General features: G+C 42.6%; 7 protein-coding genes across 17 annotated transcripts; 5 read left to right on the top strand and 2 right to left on the bottom strand.

The window, feature by feature from the left end:
• Positions 1-8: 8 nt before the first annotated feature.
• Positions 9-746, top strand: LOC108029673 (UPF0587 protein CG4646). The gene is made up of 2 exons (XM_017102119.3): positions 9-316; positions 369-746. The coding sequence occupies exons 1-2, from the start codon at positions 64-66 to the stop codon at positions 605-607; spliced, it is 492 nt and encodes a 163-aa protein (XP_016957608.1). The 5' UTR covers positions 9-63; the 3' UTR covers positions 608-746.
• On the top strand, positions 613-10,831 carry LOC108029671 (organic cation transporter protein). 7 transcript variants are annotated; one of them, XM_017102115.3, is made up of 10 exons: positions 704-746; positions 813-881; positions 2,640-3,278; positions 4,747-5,458; positions 5,523-5,616; positions 6,045-6,092; positions 6,194-6,294; positions 6,357-6,437; positions 10,499-10,609; positions 10,663-10,831. In XM_017102115.3, exons 3-10 carry the CDS (start codon positions 2,722-2,724, stop codon positions 10,693-10,695), a joined length of 1,737 nt encoding a protein of 578 aa, XP_016957604.1. In that variant the 5' UTR covers positions 704-746; positions 813-881; positions 2,640-2,721; the 3' UTR covers positions 10,696-10,831. The 7 variants fall into 7 exon arrangements, with proteins under 7 accessions (XP_043948299.1, XP_016957604.1, XP_043948300.1 ...); XM_044092364.2 differs by lacking the exon at positions 813-881 and having other exon boundaries at positions 613-746; XM_044092365.1 differs by lacking the exons at positions 704-746; positions 813-881 and adding an exon at positions 891-1,112.
• On the bottom strand, positions 10,832-11,670 carry LOC108029672 (transmembrane protein 186). Of its 2 annotated transcripts, none has more exons than XM_017102118.3 (2): positions 11,597-11,670; positions 10,832-11,542 (listed from the first exon to the last, which is right to left on the bottom strand). In XM_017102118.3, coding segments are annotated over exons 1-2 (618 nt in total). In that variant the 5' UTR covers positions 11,598-11,670; the 3' UTR covers positions 10,832-10,925. The 2 variants fall into 2 exon arrangements, 1 of the variants encoding a protein (XP_016957607.1); XR_007763932.1 differs by having other exon boundaries at positions 11,446-11,560; positions 11,597-11,641.
• A 200-nt stretch (positions 11,671-11,870) lies between these two features.
• On the top strand, positions 11,871-13,996 carry LOC108029803 (aquaporin-11). The gene is made up of 4 exons (XM_017102317.3): positions 11,871-11,974; positions 12,530-12,710; positions 12,948-13,361; positions 13,452-13,996. Exons 2-4 carry the CDS (start codon positions 12,533-12,535, stop codon positions 13,658-13,660), a joined length of 801 nt encoding a protein of 266 aa, XP_016957806.1. The 5' UTR covers positions 11,871-11,974; positions 12,530-12,532; the 3' UTR covers positions 13,661-13,996.
• A 2,130-nt stretch (positions 13,997-16,126) lies between these two features.
• LOC108029760 (uncharacterized) lies at positions 16,127-18,219 on the top strand. The gene is made up of 5 exons (XM_017102261.3): positions 16,127-16,318; positions 16,370-16,578; positions 16,631-16,766; positions 17,862-18,010; positions 18,073-18,219. Exons 1-4 carry the CDS (start codon positions 16,210-16,212, stop codon positions 17,921-17,923), a joined length of 516 nt encoding a protein of 171 aa, XP_016957750.1. The 5' UTR covers positions 16,127-16,209; the 3' UTR covers positions 17,924-18,010; positions 18,073-18,219.
• LOC108029761 (uncharacterized) lies at positions 18,189-19,729 on the top strand. Of its 4 annotated transcripts, none has more exons than XM_017102263.3 (5): positions 18,189-18,331; positions 18,377-18,471; positions 18,531-18,669; positions 19,129-19,308; positions 19,629-19,729. In XM_017102263.3, the coding sequence occupies exons 1-4, from the start codon at positions 18,220-18,222 to the stop codon at positions 19,203-19,205; spliced, it is 423 nt and encodes a 140-aa protein (XP_016957752.1). In that variant the 5' UTR covers positions 18,189-18,219; the 3' UTR covers positions 19,206-19,308; positions 19,629-19,729. The 4 variants fall into 4 exon arrangements, with proteins under 4 accessions (XP_016957752.1, XP_016957753.1, XP_016957754.1 ...); XM_017102264.3 differs by having other exon boundaries at positions 18,389-18,471; XM_017102265.3 differs by lacking the exons at positions 18,531-18,669; positions 19,629-19,729 and having other exon boundaries at positions 19,129-19,276.
• Positions 19,724-22,736, bottom strand: LOC108029759 (uncharacterized). Its single transcript, XM_017102259.3, has 6 exons — positions 22,602-22,736; positions 22,239-22,541; positions 21,987-22,177; positions 21,501-21,935; positions 21,324-21,443; positions 19,724-21,261 (listed from the first exon to the last, which is right to left on the bottom strand). Exons 1-6 carry the CDS (start codon positions 22,623-22,625, stop codon positions 19,746-19,748), a joined length of 2,589 nt encoding a protein of 862 aa, XP_016957748.2. The 5' UTR covers positions 22,626-22,736; the 3' UTR covers positions 19,724-19,745.
• Positions 22,737-22,750: the final 14 nt, after the last annotated feature.

Here is a 22,750-nt window from a genome sequence, read left to right on the forward strand (position 1 = left end):
GCGACTCTGCCAATCAGCTGCTTTCCCCTAGTCCCTGAAATATAAACATCGAGTTTTTACGAAATGGTGCGTGTGGGCCTCCAAATATCCGCCACGCTGGAGAACGTGGACAAGCTGGAGACCTGTCACCCGGACTACTCCTTCTTCCTGAAACTGAAGTGCAGCAACTGCGGCGAGCAACCGGACAAATGGCACGACATAACCGAATCGGAGCGCGTGCAGCAGGATTCGCGCAATACGTCCGGCTTTAACTTCTTCATGAAGTGCAAGATGTGCAGTCGCGAAAACAGCATCGACATCGTGGAGAAGTCGAACGGTGGGCTGTCTCTAGATAAGCCACGCACATCCTAACTTATCCCATTCCGCAGCTCCTTACACGGCGGATGACTCCGGCTCATTCAAGACCATCGTGATCTTCGAGTGCCGCGGCGCAGAGCCCGTGGATTTCTCGCCCCGCATCGGATGGCGGGTCTCGTCCGCTGAAAACGGCCAGCAGTTCGAGGAGGTCGATCTTTCCGAGGACGATTGGGTGGAGTACGACCAGAAGAACAACAACTCTGTGGGCATCTATGAGTTTTCCTCGAAGTTCATCAAGCTGAAGAAGTGATTCTGAGCGAGGGTCGTTTTTATGCATTTTTCATGGTTTAAACTTAAAGCCTTCCTTTAGCTGTTCGTGAAGATGAGAAACGGACTGAAGAGAAAATAAAATCGGAGTTTGAACAGTTTTAGCACCATCAGCAATTCAAGTAAGAGCTTTTGATAGATTTGAATTTTGTTGATTCAAACATTAATAATCCTTCACTTTCCTTCAGAAAGGAAGCATTTCCGACCGCATAAAGTATACTCATTAACCGAGTCAAACTATCCATGTCCTTCTGACGGTATGTTTGCCCTCCGTATGAACTATGAACTGAAAAATCTATAAATTTGTATGTTGGCCAGAATATTCTTGATGTTATGGCGCAGCGAAAGATTACTTCAGCAGGGTGGCACTCCCAGCCGTAAGGATTATGTGAATGGGCAAGCATACTGCATCTTCCTCCTACTCTCAAGAGGTGCCTAACTGTCCAGGTCGGCGACAAAACGTACTTTCTTGTTTTCATTTTCGAAAGGTCAGGATTTTTGTCGTGCGTAGCTAATGTTAGAAAATGGAAGAGATTGTTTTAATTTCGTACTTGATTCTCAATCGCAATAAGTAGATAAGTTGCGCACCGAATATGCTAAGATATTCACGATCAGCTAGCGATTCTCTTAGCAGACTTCGACGCAAGAGAAAGTATCTCCCAAACTCTTTCCCTAACAACTTTCTCTTGGTATTGATTTTAATGCCGGCTGCTTTGATTTAAGATTGAGCACGAAGATTTCACTGTGGCTTTTGTGTTTGCCTCTCTGTGTGCGTTTGCATGTGCTTTCGAGACATTTTAGTATTTCGCCAGACTTTGCGCTACTCGGATCGAATACGCGCTGTCGCACCCGGATTTCATAAAACGCGCGGAATATTAGTGAATGGTGCCACCAGTAATAACTGCAAAGGCACCTGGCCAAGTGTTTAGCAAGTGATTCTCCGGTAATTATCCGTCTGGTGAGCGAGGGCGAAATGGCAGTGGCGTTGAGTGCATCATTAAAATTCGAAGTGATTAGATAATGGGAGCAGTCTTATCTGGACACTTGGCCAACGTATTTCAGCAGCCTGCAGCAGTTCCCACCTGTCGATGGCACAGTAGAATCCACCGCGACCCTGACCTTAGAAAAATCACGGAATGGGATACTCATTCCTGCACTACGTAGGAACCCCCGAGTAGAGTACCGGTGGGCCAATTCCCACACGGTTCATCCATGATGTATTATTCTAGGCTGGCACGCATCAATCATACACATTCCCTGCTAGAGACACATATTCCAGTTACAACACTCCGTTCCTCAAGACCCTGGGAATGCAACAATTTATCTCAATTGGCAAAGATCGGATTGCATGCATGCACGAACATTTTCCAAACGACATGGCGACTATTTGCAATAAAGGCGGCTGCTTTTAAATGAACAAGATCAAAAGGCCAATTCATCGATCGAAACAGGGGAAAAAAAGAATGCAACGGAGTACCCGAAATTTGTTACACCTTCATTTCTGAACAGCGAGTGTGCGGAGGGCGACACATTCCAATTAAGAACACTGATCGAAAATTAGGGTTATTAAGCGCGATAATAAGTATACAGCATATCCTTTACTGAAATTCGAGAAGGTCGTAACCAAAATTTTGCTAAATTCTCCTTTCAATTTCAAATGTACCCTACCTTATGTATATGCACTGAGTATAGAAAACACACACAGGTACAGACACATTCAGAAATAGTACTGACCCAAAATAGTATTTTTTGAACCTTTCTACGTTTATGAACGTTTAAGGTATAAAAGTGCTTAAAACCAAAGACTCATCGAACTCAAGAGTGAAAGATGTTCCTAGCTTGAGTTTATAATTAGTTTTGAATGCAATGAAAAATGAACCAATTCTAAGACTCGTACATTTAAATGAAACTCTTTTAAAAGCAGATCCATGTGTATATACTTATACCCATTCACCGACAAAATGGGTGATTAAAAATAGAATAGCATATACTTAATTATTTAATTATCTTTGCAGGTCACGTTCTTTTGAAAACCCGAAAAATTGGCGCAATTCCGATTTCCCGTACTTAGTGGACCCAAGCTCCTGTTTCTTTTACATGTCGTCTCCGGCGGCAGCTACGGCATCTGAAGTCCTTGACTTTGACGATATTCTCGCTGAGATTGGGGAATTCGGACCATTCCAGCGTCGAAACTATCTGCTCATCTGCCTGCCCGTTTTATTCGCGGCCGCGAACAGCCTCTCGTATGTTTTTACGGCAGGATCACCCACCTATCGATGCTACGTGCCCGGCTGCGACAGTCCAGACAATCCGGATTATGGGGCGGATTGGGTGTCCATCGCCGTACCCGGCAGCTGGAGCAGGCGGGGTCACTTCACACCGGCCACCTGCGACAGGTTCCTGGCGAACGCAAGCCGTTCTGTACCCGAGCCCGAACCTTGGAGAACTTGGCCCTGGGACCGGTGCTCGGCAGAGAACTTTACTGCGGAGACGGAGAGATGCCGGCAGTTTGTGTACGGCAGTTCGGAGCGGACCATTGTGCAGCAGTGGGGGCTGCAGTGCCAGGAGAATCTTTGGAAGTTGGCTTTCGTCGGCACAATGCACTTTGCTGGCCTGGTGGTGGGGACCGCCCTGTCCGGTTACCTGGCGGATCGGTAAGTGAAAAACGGAGTTCTTCAGGAGAACTCAAAGTCTACTACAAAATTATCTTGTAGCTGTTCTAATTTAGAGGGTATACAAGGGTGGTCCGATAAGTACTTAGCCTCCAAAAGAAAAACGAAAATTTTGGAAAAGTGGCGATTTATTTCTCAACATACAACAACTTTTTAGCCCGTCTGAAAAATACGTTTTCTCGAGGTCCTCAAAGCAGGCCTCTGTCGCGGCGACGACCACCTCATTCGACGCAAACTTCTGCCCAGCGAGTGACTTTTTCAATTTTGGAAAAAAAAGAAGTCACACACCTCGCCTTGGCGAGGGGAGAAGTGTGAACCGGTACGTTGTCATGATGGAAGAGCACTTTTTTTTCGCCAAATGGGCCAGGGTTCTCTTCCCAATAGTTCGGCATAGTACAGCCCGGTGACCGTTTGCCCTTCTCCAGGTAGTCGAAGTAGATCACACCTTGTGAATCCCAAAAAACCAGTGGATCCATGTTTCGTCAACGGTCACGAAACGACGAAGAACCTCCTTTGGATTGCGATTCAACAGCGCAAGTGGTCTCACGGTCGCGTTTGTTGTCCGGAGTGCACCCATCCGCCGACAGCCTTATCCTCCTTGGTAGCCGTTTTCGGGGCACCTGGGCGTGGCTTTTTAAAAACCGACGTGCGACCACGTTGAACCTCGTTAAACCAATTTTTGACGGTCGCCATCGAAGGAAAGGACTCGCCGTACACACCATTCAATAGCTCTTTGATTTCGCTGCCCGATTTCCCTTCCAAAAACAAGAATCGAACCACAGACTGATATTGCTCATTCTCCATTATCCAAAATCCGCGGGTACGTCCGATTCCACACGCAGTCAAAACAAAACTACGAGTCCGATTCGGCTGAAATCTCGACTCTAGCCGTCTACGAGAATGTACTACACGATAATAAATTTCTCTTGCAAAAGTGACGCCATCGGGCGGTGGGGCTAAGTACTTATCGGACTGCCCCCGTATGATTTCAGTCAGAAGTTTGCAACGTAGTGAAGCAGACGTTTCCGACCCCATAAAGCATTCATATTCTTGATCAACATCACTAGACGAGTCGATCTAGCCATGTCTGCCTGTCCGTCTGTTTCTACGCTAAATAGTCTCTCAGTTACAAAGCTATCGGTCTGAAACTTTCCCAAAAGCCTTCTTTCTTTTGCAGGTAGTATATAAATTGGAACCATACTGAACATTAAGGAAAACTTGGAAAAAATAAATTTAAAAAAATTATATATATAACCTCCTAAGCATGGAAAGAACATTTTTTAATTAGTTCTGAATATCGAATTTAATTTTATCAAAATCGGACGACCATATCATAGGAACGATCGGAAAATTGGTGGGAAAATAAAATGAATTTACAGCTTCGGTGTTCTTTGACATTATCTTATAAAATTGGGAATATCTTTATATATCCTAATATAAATTTCTTCAGATACGGGCGTAAGCACGTCTTTTTGATCTGCACCGTGTTTATGGCCCTGACGGGAGTGGCGCAGGCAGTGTCCTGGGACTACACCAGTTTCCTGGTCTTCGCCCTGTTAAACGCGGTGGGCACTTCCGGCGTATACCCGCTGGCCTTCATCATCGGCGTGGAGATGGTAGGGCCCCGGAAGCGCGAAATGTCCTCTATCGTGCTGAACTATTTTTACGCTGTGGGAGAGGCCCTCCTCGGGCTGTCAGTTTTCCTGCCCGACTGGCGCCAACTGCAGCTGGTGCTTTCGATTCCGCCCCTGATTTGCGTGGGCTACTTTTGGCTGGTCCCGGAGTCAGTCCGGTGGTTGATCGCCCGCAACCGGCGAGAGCAGGCCGGCGACATAATCCGCCGGGCCGCGAAGGTAAATCGGCGCGACGTTTCCATTGAGCTGATGGACAGCTTCAAGCAGCAGGAGCTGGAAGCGGAGCCGGAGTATGGAGCCGAGGGTGCCCTGGCCGAGCGGAAGGACGATAAGATATGGTTGGCCGTCAAGCAGGTGGCGGGCTCCCGCATTTTGATGGTCAGATACGCCATTTTGCTTCTCATTTGGGCCGTCAATGCAATTGTCTACTATGGACTTTCGCTGAACGCCACCAGTCTGAGTGGCAACAAGTACCTCAACTTCGCTCTGGTCTGCCTGGTGGAGATCCCCGGCTACAGTCTTGCCTGGGTAGGTTTTCTTTGTCCGGAGCCGAGTACCACCATCTAACACAAGCCCAATCACCCACCAGTAGCTGTTCCTGCGGAAACTCGGCCGCCGTCTGGCCCTGTCCGGATCCTTGCTGCTGTGCTCCATCACGTGTGTAGGCAGCGGGTTTGTCACCTTGGGTGAGTAAGTAGGACACCTAGTATGTAAGGTTAAACGAGACAAGCCAGATTTTTAATGTTTGATTTAGTAAGTTCGCGTTTCATTCCGTAAGTTTCAGTAAATACTGCTCGAGCAACGCAACACCAGATATAATTTTGAGCAATGTATTCTTGTATAAAGCCCGATAAAAATTAAAAGCTCTATACAGAATTTTGTTCAGAAAGTTTTCCGTCTGCCAGTTTTTCCGAAATTTTCGTTGCGTTGCCTCTTAGATTGAGGTGATTTGCAGACTTAAGGCAAAATAAGACGAAGTCTAACTGTTCAGATCAAAACTTTTAAACAATTGGTTTTTTATGTAAACCAAATTCAATAAAAGTATTTAACCTGACCTTGAAGTAGTTACTTAATTTTTCGAATATAATACAATCCCCTGTGCATATCCGCAAAGCGCAAGAAGATCGGATTCCCTGCAAGACCGGAGTTGAGTCATGGAGTTGTAAGTTTCCCAGATCCTGGTGCAATATCCTATCCTATTAGTGCATTTATGCACACCTTTCCTCGGTGCCCATAATCCTATCCAATGGTCCTATCGCCCAGGTGCCAATTGGCTGGTTGTGACGCTATTTCTTGCCGGAAAACTGGGCATCACATCATCCTTCGCCGTCATATACACCTTTACTGCGGAAATGATGCCCACGGTACGGAGCTCTCACTTAGTTGAGTTAACTCAACAGATTTAATGGTGTCTTATTTATTTTAGGTTATCCGGAGCGGCGGCGTCGGTGTCACGTCCACATTTGCACGTTTTGGTGCAATGCTGGCACCTTTCGTGCCTCTTTTGGTAAGCCCTCAACCATTCCATTGATCTACATTTTTAAGTTAAATGAGAAAGGTGAGGTGTTTGAAGACTTTTCACAGAGCTTGCCAAGTTAAGCATGCCCAAAAACAATCAGGGGAGTGACAGAAATGTTTTCCAACTAATTTCTCCGAAAGAACATTTCGGTGTCACAGACACAGGAATTAAAAGCATCTAAGCAGTAGGCGATCTTGAAATTGTTTCTATAATTTATTTTTATTTATTTATTTAACAAATTAAGCAAAGCATACAATGACTAGAAAGGCACTTATACTTCCTTCTATCTTTGAAAGTGCTCCTAAAGTCGTCAGCCAGTAACCGATTTGGGGTGGTGTACAGTTGTGGAACAAGCCGGGTGGTTGTTTCTTTTATCCTTGTGGGATGCTGGGTAGTCCTGATTCCGCAAGTATGCACTCTATAGGAGACGTAGGAAAGACTTCGATTGATCTGCGTGCAGCTCCATGGTACGGTGGTTACATTTTTTTAATATGTGTGGCTGCGCACCAGACGAAGATCGAGAGACCGTAGTCTATTTTGGAGAGCATTAATGATCTGGTTGTGTTCATAAGGGTGTTAATATGTACATGTGAATACTTAGAGATAAAAAATTTTGTTATATTTAGGCGAGATTCTAGCTGTTTTCTTAATATTAAGCAGTGTGTTTTAAATGTAAACCTAGAGTCGAAGCTAGTCCCTCAAAATTTTTAAACTATCCGCTTCGCCCATACTTTTGTTCCTGAATACAATTTCCGGAAAGTTACAATTTTACTGGACCTGGCATTTTTCAATGGAGAGTGAAGCCTCGGATGAAGTACCCCATTGCTCAAGCTCTTCCAAAACAGAGAAAGTTTCCTTGACAGAATCGAGATATTTTTTGTTGTAAAAATAAAGGCATCGTTCGCATACAGCTGGATGGATATATCTTTATGCCTGTTAAATATGGAGGTGATTTGCTCAAAGGCAACCATAAAGAGCAGCACCGATAGAGGGGAACCCTGGGGTATACCGTTGTGGAGCTTGTGAAGCTTTGAGGTTGAGTTGTTAACTCGGACCCAAAATGTTCTATTGGTCATATAGGCTTTGCTAAGGTTATACAGCCTTGGACCCAGAGTTCAAGTTGGTGTAACACTGGACAACCCTAAGCGGTCGAGAGCTGTTTCAAAATCCGTACCCAGAACGGAAGTGTTGAAATCTTAGCTCCTTTTAAATGCCACTTGGTAGTGACAGATTCGGTTTTTTTGGGTGATAAACCACATGAGCCTACGAGCTATAATTTTCTCAACTATTGTCCCAAGGCAGGAGAGAAGCGCAACGGGATAGAAACTATTTGTGTTGCGGTCAGATTTCTTTGGCTTTGGAATACGGATTACAGTGGCTGATTTCCAGACGTGTGGGTAGGAACCACTGATAATGGTAAGGTTTAAGATTTCAAGGACCTTTTCCTTAGGAACAGGGGGAATGTCGTACCCAGGACATTTTCCTTTGGAAGTTCGAATGGCAGTTCCATTTCTAGGAGACTGAATTTCTGCTCAAGCTGCCTCGCAGCTTTGCATAGTGAGTTTGGTTGGTAAGTGTTGTTGACGTAGCTTTGTTTTTGATCGACGTAATCCCGAGAAAAATTGCAGTCTGCAGAGCAATTTGACCAAGTATTACCAAATTCCTCAGCTATTTTACTCTCACTGGTTACAAACCCAGCTTCGGGTGGGAGGCACTCCCGCTAGGCGCTGACCATCGGACCACATTTTTTTTTGAGCTGGACAGGGGCGAGATTCGTGAGGTGAATTTTTCCAAGCAGGGTCGCTTAGCAGTCAGGACGGCCCTTTTGAACCGAGAATTGGATTTCTTGTAACTCTAGAGGTTTGAAGTAGACAAGTTGGACCTGAAAGTGTAGAACAAAGCTTGTTTTTCATTTTTAAGCTCCTGAAGGGTGCTATTCCACCAGGGAACTTTGGCTTTGTGCACGAATGCATTTGGTTACTTGAGCGACTTGGAGGTTAATAGAGTTTGGTTTCCACTGCCGAGGAAAGTTGGAACAATCCCAATTCCCAGTTAGCTAGGTCGGTTTTATGTTTTGGTAAAGGAGGGGAGCCGTCTGGGTTGGGATTCAGACGCAGAACAATTTGAATGGGGAGGTGATACCTAACATTAAAAGTCGCTGCTGGTTAATCCCTGAGAAGGGGAATGTATGTATATATTTATAATAGTAATTAGCCTATCAAGACCGAGATGAAGGGCCGTGCTTAGAATATTTGTATTTATAACCTTGTAGGTGTGAGGAATGCTTTATGAGCACACCAATGTCTTGCTTGCTTGTGGTATTATGTGAACGATTGTGAAAATAGCCAACATAGGCTTTTGGGCAGATGAAGTTTTGGAAGTTATGGAGCAAGTGGGTTTCTTGCAGGCATAAAACATCAGGGGACAGGTCGTTCAGGATTAGTGTAAGTTCATTGTAGTTATTGAAAATACCAGTTATGTTCCATTTAAGAATTTTCATAGGCATAGCGGATAAAAAGATTACGTTTTACGATAACCATTTAATTTCATAGCTTAGATGTTTTTTAAAAGTCTTGACCCTTAGAAGAATCAGAGTCGCTTTTTGTGTTTTTTTGGGATTCAGAGTGATCTGAACCCAAGGGATATTTTGGGGAACTTAATTGATCTGCTTCATTTAGAAAGTCTCTTACTTCTTTATTGAGAGCTCGAGACTGCTTGGTCAAATCATACGATTTTCGAGTGGGGGTTGTGGGAGGAGAGAAGGAAGTGCGGAGAGGAATCGAAGGTCCGGTGGAAGGACAGGAGGGTGGTGGCTGGTGCTGATGGTCTGATTGCTTGGCCGAAGTTCTTTTGGGCGATAAGGTATGTTGATGCTGCTTGTGGATGATTATGGCTTCGCGCATACTGCACTTCCTTGAAGTTTTGATTCGGAGTATTTCTTTTTGATGTTGATATGACGGGCAGAGGCAGGGTGTTTATCAGCGCAGTTTGCGCACTCAGTTCTGGGGCATGTTGCAGGTGCGTGCGCGGGGAGGTTTCATGTACATCACATGGCAGTGTTTTTGCAGTATTTTGGCAGTTTTTGCACCTCATTGGATCGGGTATATATTCCCTAACCTTGACTGTGTGCCAACGAATATCCAGTTTGCTCGGAAGGATGTATAAGTCAAAGGTTACCAAGATCACGCCAGTGGGCTTGATAACCCCTTCACTTGCCCGGGTGAATTTAAATACGTCATGGAAGTTCTGCGATTTCAATTCGGCCTTTGTCTCAGCTTCAGGGATGTTGATTAAGTAAGGCGCATCGATGGTCCCCTTAACAAAGTTAAATGCTTTTACTTAGCTTCAATTTCGTAAATACCGCGTACAACACCTTTGGTTTTTACTAGAACGAGCAGATTCCCCTCTCGGAGGATGGAAATGGAGATTATCTCTTTGCTGATGATGCTGAGTGCACGATGAACAGCGGTTTTGGTTGAGTTTTTTGCCGATATGATGATGAGTTTTGGGTTCTTTTGTACAGTTATTGGGAGTTTTGGGAATTCCTCTGCAAACTGCATGAAAAGGTCTTTTTTTGTTTTTTGTTCTTGGGCTTTCACTGAGGGCAGCAAAACGGTTTTCCCCCACATTGGGGGGCCCGGTTGGCATGGTTACTATTTTGCTTGCTGTTATGGAGTTCGGGTGTTCCTTTAAGATAAGAGAAAACATGATCGTAAATCGCAAGAATATAACTGCCGGGAGAAAAGTTACAGATGAGAGGTAGTCGGTGACTGATGTTTCTATAATCACACTAAATTTGCTCCGAAACTTTATAGATTCTGTGGCACCGAAGGTTTTAAATAGTTGGCTTGGAATCCAACCTTCGCCGATTTTAAGACACCCCTGTGTTTAGGAAAACTGCATGTCAATTAATCTTATACTGCTTAAGCTTTACAAATGAATGGAGAATATTCTTGCCTTTTTTACGGTGTTAAAATACGTAAATTATCTATACTTAGTGTCATTTTCCTGTCTCAATTTAAATTAATGCCTTAATGCGTTCTCGTCAGGCATCATATTACGAACCGCTGCCTCTGCTGCTATTTGGGGGCTTGTCGATGGTAGCTGGACTGCTCTCGCTTTTACTGCCGGAAACGTTTAACCGGAAGCTGCCGGACACGGTAAATATTCATCGCAGGAATAGAAATCATTTATTGACATTCCCATCGCCCAGGTGGAAGAGGCCATTGCTTTGTGCAACCAATAACCGCCTTTCAGGCGACGATTTCGTGGACACATTTTTTGAAGGGTACACTGGTATAAATGAGCGGCCCTGATTTTTTGTATAAGACAATGTTTCTGAGCTTTGGTAATACTCATAATAAAGAATAACGTGCAAAGTATTGAGCTCGTTTGCAAATTGAATTTTACTAATGAAAAAACAGAAACAAACAAATACACTTCTCCCATTCAACTAACGAAACTCACAGCCTATACTTAATCTCCGAAGAGGCCCTCAAACAACTGCCGATCGCTGACATGGCCAAATCGATTTAGAAGCTTGTACCGCTTCTTGGGGTCGCTCCGCAGGCAGACGGGCGAAACAAATCTTAGTTGGGACCGCCTGCCCTGCTCCCAGCTAGGCATCAAGTCGCCGATGTCCAGAAGGGTCTCCTGTCGCCTTCCCCAGAAATCCACGTAGGCCAGCTTGACCAGATCCCGCTCCTCGTTCACGTACACAAAGCCAACGAGATTCGAGGCCGCGTAGCTGGCCAGAGTGAGGGTGACCAGCCCGGAGATGCCCACGGCGCCGTAAATGGCCAGTGCATCTGTGCTCAGCTGTCCTGCGCTCCCCAGGGCAAAAGCAATGGGCGTTCCAGCTGCCGTGAGTGCAGCCTGGTAGACCTTCAGCTTACTAAATGCGGCCACTATCCTTATAGCCGGCAGACTGTAGACGGTCCTCCACTCGGTGAATCCGGCGTGGTCGTGATCCGTACTTTCGCCGGCAAACTCCGTGGAGAAGGGCCGTCCCTGCACCGGCCGTGTGGTAGCAACGGCCACGCAGCTCCTCCACGGCAGTCCTGCCGCTCTGATCCTGCTCAGCAGCTCCAGCACTGAAAAACAACTCCTACCTTAAAACATTGGTAATTGTTTCTTTCTCAACTCACTTTCGTTTATGTTTTGCCTTTGCAGATGTTAAGTCCTGTTCACACGAGTGAGCATTAATGTAAGATGTGCATGTGAACGGCTCTCAAAGATGATTATCGAATGCCCAATCGATAGACCACACCGCCAATGCTGCCCATCAGGGCAAAGCGACAGACTTTTGCCCTTTTGAAAACTTGCGCGCTCCCCTGTATTACGTCAGGAGCCAGTGCCTAAATATAAATATAAATAGCAGAGCCAAATGATTTCCCGGCGAGCGAGCAGAGAGTGATCAATAAATAAATCACTTATACCAGGTCTCAGTCAGCATTCAGATCTCGCAGCCTCTTAACGCGGTCACCTGCTTCTTTGAAAATCCCCAAGTCTTTTATAATTGCGAAGTATGTGCATATTTTCGAAATAAAAAACAGGGGTGCCAAGGTTTTTTTCGATTTAACAGACAAGCTTCGTTCAAAATGGAATGTTTACAATTCTTTTGTGTTTATTTGGGTTCTTTTCGCGGTCAAGCCTCAGCGAAAACAATTATTTTTAGTGCTCTCGCTGTGCATTGGATTCGGAAATAGTTTTTCGCACACAAAGTACACTAGTTTACAATTTTCTTTGAATTGTGTATTATTCAAGGTCTGTGAGATAAGGGGGAGGCCATGAGCTAAGCACCACACAAACGATGGTATTGGCAATAAAAACTGAAACAAGCCTTTCAAACATACCATTTTTATGACCAAGTTAAGTACTAGGTATAAATATCAATATTGGTGATAAGGAAATAAATCAGTTTACATTTAAGTGGTGCCATTATTTTGTTATTCAGCGGGCAAAGGAACCCTAGTACACAAAGATTAGTTATATACTGTGTGTAAATACATATTCTATTTGAGACAGGCAGGTATCCAAACCTCTGATCCGATTTTCCGATTGTTTCACTCACATACAAGGACATGTCGACGGCAGCATTGGGGGTAAGTGCCCTTTTTATGGTGGGATGTTGCGCGATTGCTCAAATTGCTCGAGTAGTCACCCGCCGAGTGGTGTCCCGTGAGGGACTAGTCCCGATCCTGATCAATGAGGCAATCGCCGCTGCTGAGCTTTGCGCCTGCTGCTTTGAACTGATCATTGGTAAGTAAGAATTTAAATAATACAATAAAATCTAGGATATTAACGAAATTAAATTAAATTCCAAAAATATTTGGCGACACTTGGATAAGACTATCTTAGCGATGCGATGATTTCCACTTTGTCCAAACATTATTTCGATACGAATTAAACATCCCCCAAAGACACAACAATCCGAAGGAAATGCATTGATATAGTTTGCAGAGCTTTAAAGCAGACGCTTTGAAATCTCGTTCTCAGTGGCCGACAACTTTGGAGTGTCTATGTACGCAGTCTGCTTGTTCCTCCTGACCATCTGGTGGGGTCGCGTGTGGGGCGACGCCTCCGCCTGTCCGTACACCCACATGGAGGATGTGGTTGAGGGTCGCACCAGCTTCAAGGAGATGGCCCTGCGTAGTTGGGCTGAGCTGATGGGCGGTTGCTGTGTGTACCGGGTGGTGCAGCTTTTCTGGTGGCTGGAGCTGGCCGAGACTCACCGCGGACGGGCCTTCGAGGTCTGCAACGCCGACCTGCAGGTCAGCCCATATTTGGGCGCGGTCATCGAGGGCGTGGCCACGCTTCTCTGCCGCTTGGCCTCGAAGACGATCAGCGAAAAGGAGCCGCGGTTCGGGAGTTACATTGATTCCTTCATTGGCACCAGTTTGGTGGTGGCAGGTGAGTGGCGTAGCGCTTCTTCGGTTTGATTCGCCTGCCCAATGCTGGTCTGCTAAGTAGTTTATGCCTTTAACTATGTCCTGCTTGCAGCCTTCAACTTCTCCGGCGGATACTTCAATCCCGTCCTGGCCACAGCACTGAAGTGGGGCTGTAGAGGACACAGCCACCTGGAACACATCATCGTTTACTGGCTTGGGGCATGTGCCGGTGCCGTGCTCTCCATTCCGGTTTTCAGGCTGCCCGCAGTGCGACGCATTCTTCTCGGCGAAGAGGCGGGGTCGAAGTCAAAACAGGAATAAGCCCATTGGAATGCTTTTGTATTTCAAAAATCTGTCAATACGTGGAAATATGTCGAACTCTGGCCATGTCTGCTCGGGAGCAAAGCGTTAACCTGTTAGTGCCATAGGACCGTAGTACGACTTTGAGGCACCCGGTTACCAGCGGGCACGAAGAGAAACATTTTTAGCACACTTTTGAGCGTTGTTTACATCTGAAACACGAAGTCACTACAGATTTGTTCCCTTTTCTAGCTCCAGAGACCCCGGTTTTCAAATTGACAGTTTGTTGTTTATTTTTAAATGTTGTTAAATATTTTAATATAATAATTAATAAAAATTAATATAATTTTCTAATAAGAGTATATTTTCTGAGGTAACACAATTTTCTTTGTCTGTCCGTTTTTCAAGCGGTTTAGTCCATTCTGGTAATTTTTGCCAGAATGGACTTATAAATTATATAATTCTTTTTATTTAGACCATTTTTTGACATCTATATGTTAGAGTTGTCTGATTTTTATTAAATTGAATTCGAAATTCTTAAAAATTTTAAAAATGTTATTTCCAAGCTTTGAAGGTTATATGTGAAAAAACACAAAGAAAATATATTTTTTCATATTTTCCGACTAATTTTGCGATTGTTTCTATGGCAGCTATATGATATAGACGTCCGATTTTTATCAAAATTAATTCATAATTGAAAACCAATTAAAAAATGGTATTTCCTAGCGTAGTTTGAAATTCCGAACCAATTAAAAAATGTTATTTCCAAACTTAGAAGCTTATATGTTAAAAAGAAAGAAAGTTAACTTCGGCAAGCCGAAGTTAGTATACCCCTGCAGTTATAAAAAATAACCAATAATTTTATTACATTGAATTCGAAATTCTTAAAAATATAAAAATGTATATTCCCAATATTATAAGATAATATGTCAAATAGCCCCAAAGCTATAATTTGTTTCAAATTATTTCCGTCCAATTATCCGATTATCCGTTCCTATGACAGCTATATGATATAGTCGTCCGATTTTAATATAATTTAATTCGAGCTTATAAGGTTATATGTTAAAAAACACCAAAGATATCATTTTTATTTCATGTTTTATATAATTTATATAATTCTTCAATATTATTTTACCACTAATTTTCCGATTGTTCCTATGGGTTCATATGAATATATGATATATTCGTCCGATTTCGATAAATTTTAATTCAAAATTCAGATCAAATTTAAAAATGATATATCCAAGCTTTGAAAGGTATATGTTACAAAACACCAAGGATATAATTTTTTGTTAAATTTATTCCCCGATAGTTCCTATGGGAGCTATAAGACATAGATGTATGATCCGGCTGGATCCGACTTATATACTACCTGCAATAGAAAGAAGACTTTTGGGAAAGTTTCAACCAGATAGCTTTAAAACTGAGAGACTAGTTTGCATAGAAACGGACGGACAGACGGAAGTGGCTAGATCGACTCGTCTTGTGACGCTGATCAAGAATATATATACTTTATGGGGTCGGAAAAGTCTCCTTCACTGCGTTGCAAACTTCTGACTGAAATTATTATACCCTCTGCAAGGGTATAAAAAGCACCAAAGATATAATTTTTCCATATTTTCCAACTATATGATATAGTCGTCCGATTTTGATAAAATTTAATTCGAAATTTATAACCAATTAAAAAATGTTATTTCCAAGCGTAGGAGGTTATATGCTGAATAGCACCGAAGACATAATTTTTTTTATTATTTTACCACTAATTTTTCGATTGTTCCTATGGCAGCTATATGATATAGTCGTCCGATTTTGATTAAAAAATGTTATTTCCAAGCTTAGAGGTTATATGTTAAGAAACACGGAAGATATACTTTTTTTTACATTTTTTTCCCGATAGTTCCTATGCGAGCTATAAGATATAGTTGTCTGATCCGCAATATAATGAAGACTTTTGGGAATGTTTCAGACCGATAGCTTAAAAACTGAGAGACTAGTTTGCGTAGAAACGGACGGACAGACGGACGGACGGACAGACGGACATGGCTAGATCGACTCGTCTAGTGACGCTGATCAAGAATATAAATACTTTATGCGGTCGGAAAAGTCTCCTTCACTGCGTTGTAAACTTCTGACTGAAATCATTATACCCTCTTCAAAATATATATTTCTTAATAAATTTTAAAAAATATGTAATTTTTTTCGATTTTACCATGGTTTTTTTTCGAAAAGATCGAAAGGAATCGATGCAGATAATAGATTTTTTCCCAGGTCTAAGTTCAAACACTAGAAACTGAAAGACGGACAGATGGACACGGCTATACCCTTGGTACAATGATCTCTCACTTCTAGTGATGGTCGGATACGACGCCTTCACTGCGTTGCAAGCTTGGGACTGAAATCATTGTACCCTCTGCGAGGGTAAGATAAGTATTATCCTGATCCTAGTACTCTTTTGAAAAAGTTTCATGGAATAGTTTTTATATTTTAACAGCATTTCAGTTTAACTTCCAAATCGATCCGGCCGGTCGCCCGACAACTTGCAAACTTCGTACAATTTTAAGTTCCTTAAAATGGCTTTTGTAGACAAATTTCTTTATTGCATTGATCTGAAGTACGGTGTACTAATAATTGGGTTTGTAGATATGATCTTGAGTATGCTTTGCGGAATGTACTTGCCATGTAAGTAAGCTAATCTGTGTTGTAACTAATAATGTAACATTTTTTTTTAAGGGATACCGCGTAAACTTGATTACGATAAGAATTTCCTTACCTTGGGGCCGTTAACCTCGAAGTTGGGAATAGATTTGTCTGACACTAGATTTTTAGGGGAAAAAGACTTTTACTATAATAGATTCGGCTATGCAATGTATATATTCTGTTTGGTTGTACTTGTCCTTCATATTGGTGCCTGTATACTCACCATAGCTTCCACACTTTCGGTAAGTCCGTGCAAGTCGGAAGACTGTTTTCTTTATCCTATAACTTTTTTAGGAGGAAAAATGGATGTCTGCCCCCTATATAGCCACTGGCCTGATGCGTTTCGTTATTTTACTCTTAATTTTGATTTGGATAGTTGCCAAGTCGTTTGACTGTACCACCAGTTTTTGGTTGATAGGTTTAAGTCTGTGTAAGTTATTTGGCTCAAAAGAGCAAATTTTAATACCCGTTACTCATAAGTTAAGGTTCTTCGCCTATAGGAAGCAAATTAAGGAATTAAATGTATATCAACGAAACTTTTTGAAAAAAATGTTATAGGGGGTTAGTCTTGATTAAATAATTGAATAGAAAGTGGGTTGTGGCACTTCCTGCTTAAAACAAGTCGAAATTTGCTTCGATTTTTATAGTTTGTCTGATGGTTGCAACGCAGTGAAGAATCACTAGGTGAGTCTATTTATCCTCCTGTCCGTCTTTCCGGTTTAACAAAAACTAGACTCTCAGTTTTGAAGCAGTCGAGATAAAACCTTTCTAAAGGGTTTATTTCTATTGTTGGTTTATATAAGTCGGAAGAAGTGGACAAGTATATCGTAAAGCTCCCATAGAAATATATTTAAAACAATTATTTAAAAAATATATATATTTGTTGTTTTTTAACATCTAATTCTTGGGAATATTATTCTTTTATAATTTTAGAATTTAGAAAAAAATTTTAGATATCGGACGACTGTTATATTTTATTTCTTCGGTATATATAGTACTCGGCTTCGAACACTCTCCTGGTGCGGTTCGTCACTATGTGGACCGCCGTCCACGGTGATAGCTGCCATCGAAACAAATAAATAAATAATGTCTAAATACAACAAAGACCGTTATATTTGTTTTCAAAAAACATATACGGTAATAAATTAAAATTGACGTTATCTCAAAATTTCTGTACTAGTTCTTTAGGCCGAAATTTGCCAAAATTAGTTTCAATTTTTTTGCCTAACTTTTTTATGTCTTAGAATAGAGGGGAATTAAGTATTGTATTAGTGTATGATTTGCTTATATAACCCATGTAGAGGACAAAACTCACTCAGAGCTTTGGGCAACTACTGTAAGCATGGCTGGGTGAAGGTTGAGTGCAGTTTTGGTTAGTTGTTTCGCCGCTGGCAGTCTTCACATCCCTTATACTTCATTCAGCTGAGTAACGTGTATCTTATGGTCGATGTTTTCGACTATAGCGTTCTTCCCCTAGACAACATAAGAACTTAAGACCCTTTTACTCCTGACCTTTTTGCTACAGTTTCAGCCACTTACTTCTGGCTAACCGTTGTTTCTTGGTATAGCCCGCCGAGCGCAGAATAGAATGGTTAACAGGACTTAGCTAAAGTTATAAGTATTAAGCACACTGTCTCCAATTAAGTAGGAAAACAGTCACTGGCCCCAGTTTTCGTAAGTTCTTAACTTCACACTTTGGAAATCACCAGTGAATTCTTTGCTTTTTTAATTTTTAGCCTCTAACATTTGGTTCTCCATGTTTTTGTGTCATAGCCGGACGATCATAAAATGTCATAATCAGGCGTTTTTAAATTATCTAGTACCCTTTCAATACTTTTCAAATTCAAACGCACTTCAAAGTCAAAGCACTTTTTCCGATCAAAATGGGTATTCCTGTTATGAAGCGCTGCTGCTGCCTTGAGCTTAAATGGGGAGCTCTTATTGCCGCACTTGTGGACTGGGGCTTGGCGGGCACACTTGTTGGCATGACCAATTGTAAGTAGTACTACCTAATGAAACATCCTTAAAATTATTTTACAGACGCCTACTTAGCCGCTGCTATGTGGTATGTCGCCGTCGCTGTCCACGTTGCCCATGTAGTCGGCTGCATTTTGGTTGTGGCTAGCGTGTTTGTGGTAAGTAGCAGCAGCCTCTAACGATCCGTGGGTTAAATGTGCTTCTCAACCCTTTTTAGCCAAACAAGAAATTGGTTATGGTGTACCTAATAACTGGCATAATTCGTATACTTCTTGACATCGCGTTTGTAATATATTTATGTATAGAATTTTTCGAAAATTTGCTTGTAGCCATAATTATAGGAATCATTGGCTTGAGTAAGTATGTTTAAATTTTATCTGAATTTGACAGAAAGGGTAAAAAAACTTTCTTGATTTTTTAAGAAAAACGAGTAAATTTAAAATTCAATTAAAGGGCTGGCCAGACTTTTTTAAAGTATGTTGAACTTGTTTGTCTTTATTTATTTATTTAAATCAATTTTATCCTCTTCAATGTAATCGCCTTCCAATGAAATACACCAGTCTTGGTCGTTTGTAAATTGGCATGAAATCTGGCCAGATGTCATTAACAGAAAAAAGAATTAGCCAAAAAGAAATCAGTTCAATTCAGAGGGTAAACCTTAGCTTTTGCCAACAGTAGTATGTAAATTCCTAATAGTAAGCGCTCCGTCACGGCTTATTTGCTTTCAAAGTTTGGGTGCTACACCCCCTTCTAGAGTAGTGCCTTAATTGAATATAGTTATATGAAAATTTAACATTGTTTATTATGACCCACAGTTCTTGCTGTATACTTCTGGTACGTCATCTTCTCATGGTTCAAGAAGCTCGGAGGTTCCGCCCCAGTAGATATATAGTCTGGCACGCCTTACTCTAACGATGACGACCTAAAATGTGTGCTTACCTTTACTATCTTACAGAAAACATTTAATTTATTTATTTATCTCATCGGTTTGAGTGGTAAGTAGCAGCTGCCCCTTACGACAAATGAATTAAAGTAAAACCTAATGTTTGTTGAAAAGTCGGTAAAATATGTATTGTAAGTAAGGATCTATGGCCGAGTCGAACTAGCTATTTCCGTCTGTCTGCCTGTGTGAACATTAGTATCGGAAACTGTCCTCAGTTCTTAAATAGAGCGTTGATTTCAACTTGATTAGCTTCTGGTTGAGTTTGTAAACCGAAAGTTTCAGACTTCTGTCGCTGTAACTACGACCTTGTGTTTTCCTTTCTATTCTTTTATATTCAACTGACTGTTTAAACCATTTTTTTGTAACCCACAGGTGGAGCGATCTACTCCTGCTTCGTACGCTATCCACTGGAAGCAAGTCTGGGCTCAAAATTAACAGTATTCGAAATAAATTTTAAATTATAAAAATTTAAATCAAATACAAATTTATTTAATTCGGTTGGTTAGCAGCACCCGCCTGAATTTCCGCAGGTGCTGGTCGTCGTTTTCGACAGCGTCGCTTTACTCTCAAAATAACCTCGTCTTTTAGTTGCTCGAACTGGTAATCAGTGTGGCCCAGAGAACAGCGTTTGGTAACTGTTAAGGTATCTTCCCTACCCAAGCTAGTTTCGGAGGATTTGTCGATTGTGAAATCCAGCCTAGAAACCGGCGTTGCCTGCGTTGGACTGTGAATGTTGACTTTTCTCTTTTTCAGCGGGGTTTTCTCGGTGGCTAGCTTTTCCGGTGTAGCGGTCGGTGATATTCTCTTTGATTTAATTTTGGACATTAATGGACTTTGCTGAGTGGGAGACTGGGTGAGAATCGTAATAAGGTTTTGTTTGGGCGTCTGGAGGGCTCTATTTGATGTTGAAGTCACTACTGTTTCGTCTGGTGACTGCTGGTGCAATTGTTCCAATGCCATCTCAATAGCATCTTCTTCAATACTCAACTTTGGATAGCTGGAATGCTCGATGCTGGACGGATCTTGCTCGCTCGTTAGCAGGTCCATGGCAGCTTCGAGAATGACCTCGTCGCTTTCATCGTTGTGGTCCAGCTTCGTCGAGTCGGGCTTAGCGTATAAGACAGTGGCAGTCTTTATGGGAGTGTCATCCGCATGGCTGGTACATATTTGTTCCCTGCGTTCCTGAGGCATTCTGGAGACTAAACTCAAATTCTGGCCACTAGATGAGGAATTTGTTGTCGCTTCTGGTGTTTCGCATAGGTTGTCGACTCTAACAGCAATATGGTCTATATCAGCCATCTTAGGAAGCCTTATGTCTTCGATGATTCGTATTCCGATGTCGGATTTGTTTAAGCGGTTTAGTTCAGACGGCGTTTGAATTTCATTCTCGGAACACCCATTCGCATTCCTTTTAAACTGAGAACCTGTTTTAGAATGGACTGTGACATCTTTTATTAATTCTATTTGGTTTTTTCCCTTTAGGTTTTTGTCTGTTTTAACGTGTACCGCTTCCAATGGCTCTTTTGTTAGCTCTTCATCTGTCGGAACTTTTATTGTGGAATTTTGTAAAATGTTCATTTTTTTTTCGAGTTTTGGATTCAATAAAGAAGAAGACTTCTTTTTTTGATCAACCGCTGGATGTTCTAAAAGAATATTACTGCTTTTGGCAATCTGTATCTCCGTTTTTAGCTCATCGACAAAATGTAAGGATTCCGTCTGGGGTATAAGGCGTGAGCCGGAAATAATTTCACGCTTCGGTTGACTGACTTTAGTAAACAATAAACCTGCAGTTTGAGAATCTTTCTGGTGTTCCTTTATGTCAGACGAGGAGTTTTCTTCGATTTCTGAAGTAACATTGCTTTGCTTGGAAACGTCTTTCCTCGACGTTTGCATGTCAGGTGCAGTTTTGGCCAGCTCAAGGCGGGAGCATTCTTTCAGCACATCATTCATTTTATCGTAGAACGGGTCTGTCATGGCCTGGCACATTTCTCCTGTAGTCTTGATTCTGCAACATAAGTAAGATGCTGCTATCAACAAAGGTAATTAATGTTCTTTTGTTTCACTGACCTGGGCGACTGCGAGCGGTTTCGCCATCCAACTTGGTGGGGGCTCTCGCCCCTCGGGTCATTCATTTTGTTGTAGAATGGGGTTGTCATGGCTTGGCCCTTTTCTCCTGACATCTTTTTTCTATAAAGTTATTGCTGCTATCAACAAATTTGTTTGATGTCCTTTTGTTTCACTGACCTGGGCGACTGAGAACGGCTGCGTCGGCGAGCTTGCCAGGCACCGCTCTCCCGACTTCGGTGCTGGTCTCGCCTGACGCTATGTCTAGGACTCCGGCTTCGGCTGTTGCGTTTATCTCTGGATTTGTGGCGACTCTCTGGACGACGAGTGTGTGTGCTAGAACTCCGTTCGGTTGTTTTTGGTTGCCCCTGCTTACTTCGGCTGTCCACTTTCTTGGAGTCCTCTTTTTTGCTTGCCTTCTTGAGCTCATCTTTTGAGGACGCCTTTTTGGCGTCGTCTTTTGAAATAATCTTGAATGGATTTCTTTCCGGTTCTGGATCCTTTTTTGCAAACGCTCTCGATTGCGTTTCTTTAAGGCGCTTACTCTCATGGTCTCTTTCTGCTGGATCTTCAACATCACGCACCCGTTTCCGCCGGAAGCATAAGTCGTCTTTTCTGTTGAAAAATAAGGTGTTAGTTGAGAAGTTCGGAAAATTGCTAACTTACTCCTTTCGCAGCTGGGCAATTAGGGACTCCTTTCTCTTCACCTCCGCCTTGGCCGTATCCAGCAGATTCTGCAGGTTAACCTCCATGGCCTTTATCTTTTTTCCAAGCGCCTTATTCTCAGTCCTTAGGGCATGGACCTCGGCCAGCACCTTTTCGTGTTTGACTTCCCATGCAAGCAGCTCCTTGGCTTTCTGCAACATAGTAATACTGTTATCGGAAACCGTCGCAATAGATCTATTTGAGGGGCCCTACGTGGTCCTCGGCTTTCTGGAAATCTTCCAAATCGTCGTAAATGTCCAAATCAAGAGGTATGTCCCTTTCATCAGGCTTTGTGGATAACTCGGCCAAATCGTTATAAAGGTCCAAATCCATAGATCTATCTCTCTCGCCAGGCTCTGCCAATCCCTTGGCTTCGACATCGTCCAACTGCTGATCGCTTAGTACCAGTAATTCGTCAAGAGCCTCGGATTGAGATTCCTCTGGGGATTTCGTGGAAAAAACACTATCCTCAACGGGGTCCCGACTTCCATTCGACTTGCGATTGGCCATCGCTTCCTGTTAAGAGGAATTTTTGAATTTAGTTATGTACGCCTGTACGCTGTCCAACAGACTCACCTCAGCCCCCACTTGATCTGCCATAAATTAAGCAAATATATAAACACAAAACCAGCCACCAGTTGAAAAGAAATAGCGATGCGCAAGATGGGGCGATAAGTCCCACGGAGAATAATCGATGGCGAAAGGGCGGTTTAATATTTCCACGA

The sequence above is a fragment of the Drosophila biarmipes genome, chromosome 2R (assembly GCF_025231255.1).
Source record: "Drosophila biarmipes strain raj3 chromosome 2R, RU_DBia_V1.1, whole genome shotgun sequence".
NCBI classification, from domain to species: Eukaryota; Metazoa; Arthropoda; class Insecta; order Diptera; family Drosophilidae; genus Drosophila; species Drosophila biarmipes.

Bases quoted from the DNA above. Each gene is read 5' to 3' on its own strand.
- LOC108029673 (XM_017102119.3), top strand. From the start codon at position 64: ATGGTGCGTGTGGGCCTCCAAATATCCGCCACGCTGGAGAACGTGGAC. The intron at 317-368 runs GTGGGCTGTCTC...CCCATTCCGCAG, and splicing joins CATCGTGGAGAAGTCGAACG to CTCCTTACACGGCGGATGAC.
- LOC108029671 (XM_044092364.2), top strand. From the start codon at position 2,722: ATGTCGTCTCCGGCGGCAGCTACGGCATCTGAAGTCCTTGACTTTGAC. The intron at 3,279-4,746 runs GTAAGTGAAAAA...AAATTTCTTCAG, and splicing joins TCCGGTTACCTGGCGGATCG to ATACGGGCGTAAGCACGTCT. The intron at 5,459-5,522 runs GTAGGTTTTCTT...ACCCACCAGTAG, and splicing joins CCGGCTACAGTCTTGCCTGG to CTGTTCCTGCGGAAACTCGG.
- LOC108029803 (XM_017102317.3), top strand. From the start codon at position 12,533: ATGTCGACGGCAGCATTGGGGGTAAGTGCCCTTTTTATGGTGGGATGT. The intron at 12,711-12,947 runs GTAAGTAAGAAT...TCTCGTTCTCAG, and splicing joins CTGCTTTGAACTGATCATTG to TGGCCGACAACTTTGGAGTG. The intron at 13,362-13,451 runs GTGAGTGGCGTA...TCCTGCTTGCAG, and splicing joins CACCAGTTTGGTGGTGGCAG to CCTTCAACTTCTCCGGCGGA.
- LOC108029760 (XM_017102261.3), top strand. From the start codon at position 16,210: ATGGCTTTTGTAGACAAATTTCTTTATTGCATTGATCTGAAGTACGGT. The intron at 16,319-16,369 runs GTAAGTAAGCTA...TTTTTTTTTAAG, and splicing joins TTGCGGAATGTACTTGCCAT to GGATACCGCGTAAACTTGAT. The intron at 16,767-17,861 runs GTAAGTTATTTG...TTTTTGCTACAG, and splicing joins GTTGATAGGTTTAAGTCTGT to TTTCAGCCACTTACTTCTGG.
- LOC108029761 (XM_017102263.3), top strand. From the start codon at position 18,220: ATGGGTATTCCTGTTATGAAGCGCTGCTGCTGCCTTGAGCTTAAATGG. The intron at 18,332-18,376 runs GTAAGTAGTACT...ATTATTTTACAG, and splicing joins ACTTGTTGGCATGACCAATT to ACGCCTACTTAGCCGCTGCT. The intron at 18,472-18,530 runs GTAAGTAGCAGC...AACCCTTTTTAG, and splicing joins TTGTGGCTAGCGTGTTTGTG to CCAAACAAGAAATTGGTTAT.
- LOC108029759 (XM_017102259.3), bottom strand. From the start codon at position 22,625: ATGGCAGATCAAGTGGGGGCTGAG. The intron at 21,936-21,986 runs GTAAGTTAGCAA...ATTTTTCAACAG, and splicing joins ATTGCCCAGCTGCGAAAGGA to AAAAGACGACTTATGCTTCC. The intron at 21,262-21,323 runs GTCAGTGAAACA...CTTATGTTGCAG, and splicing joins AACCGCTCGCAGTCGCCCAG to AATCAAGACTACAGGAGAAA.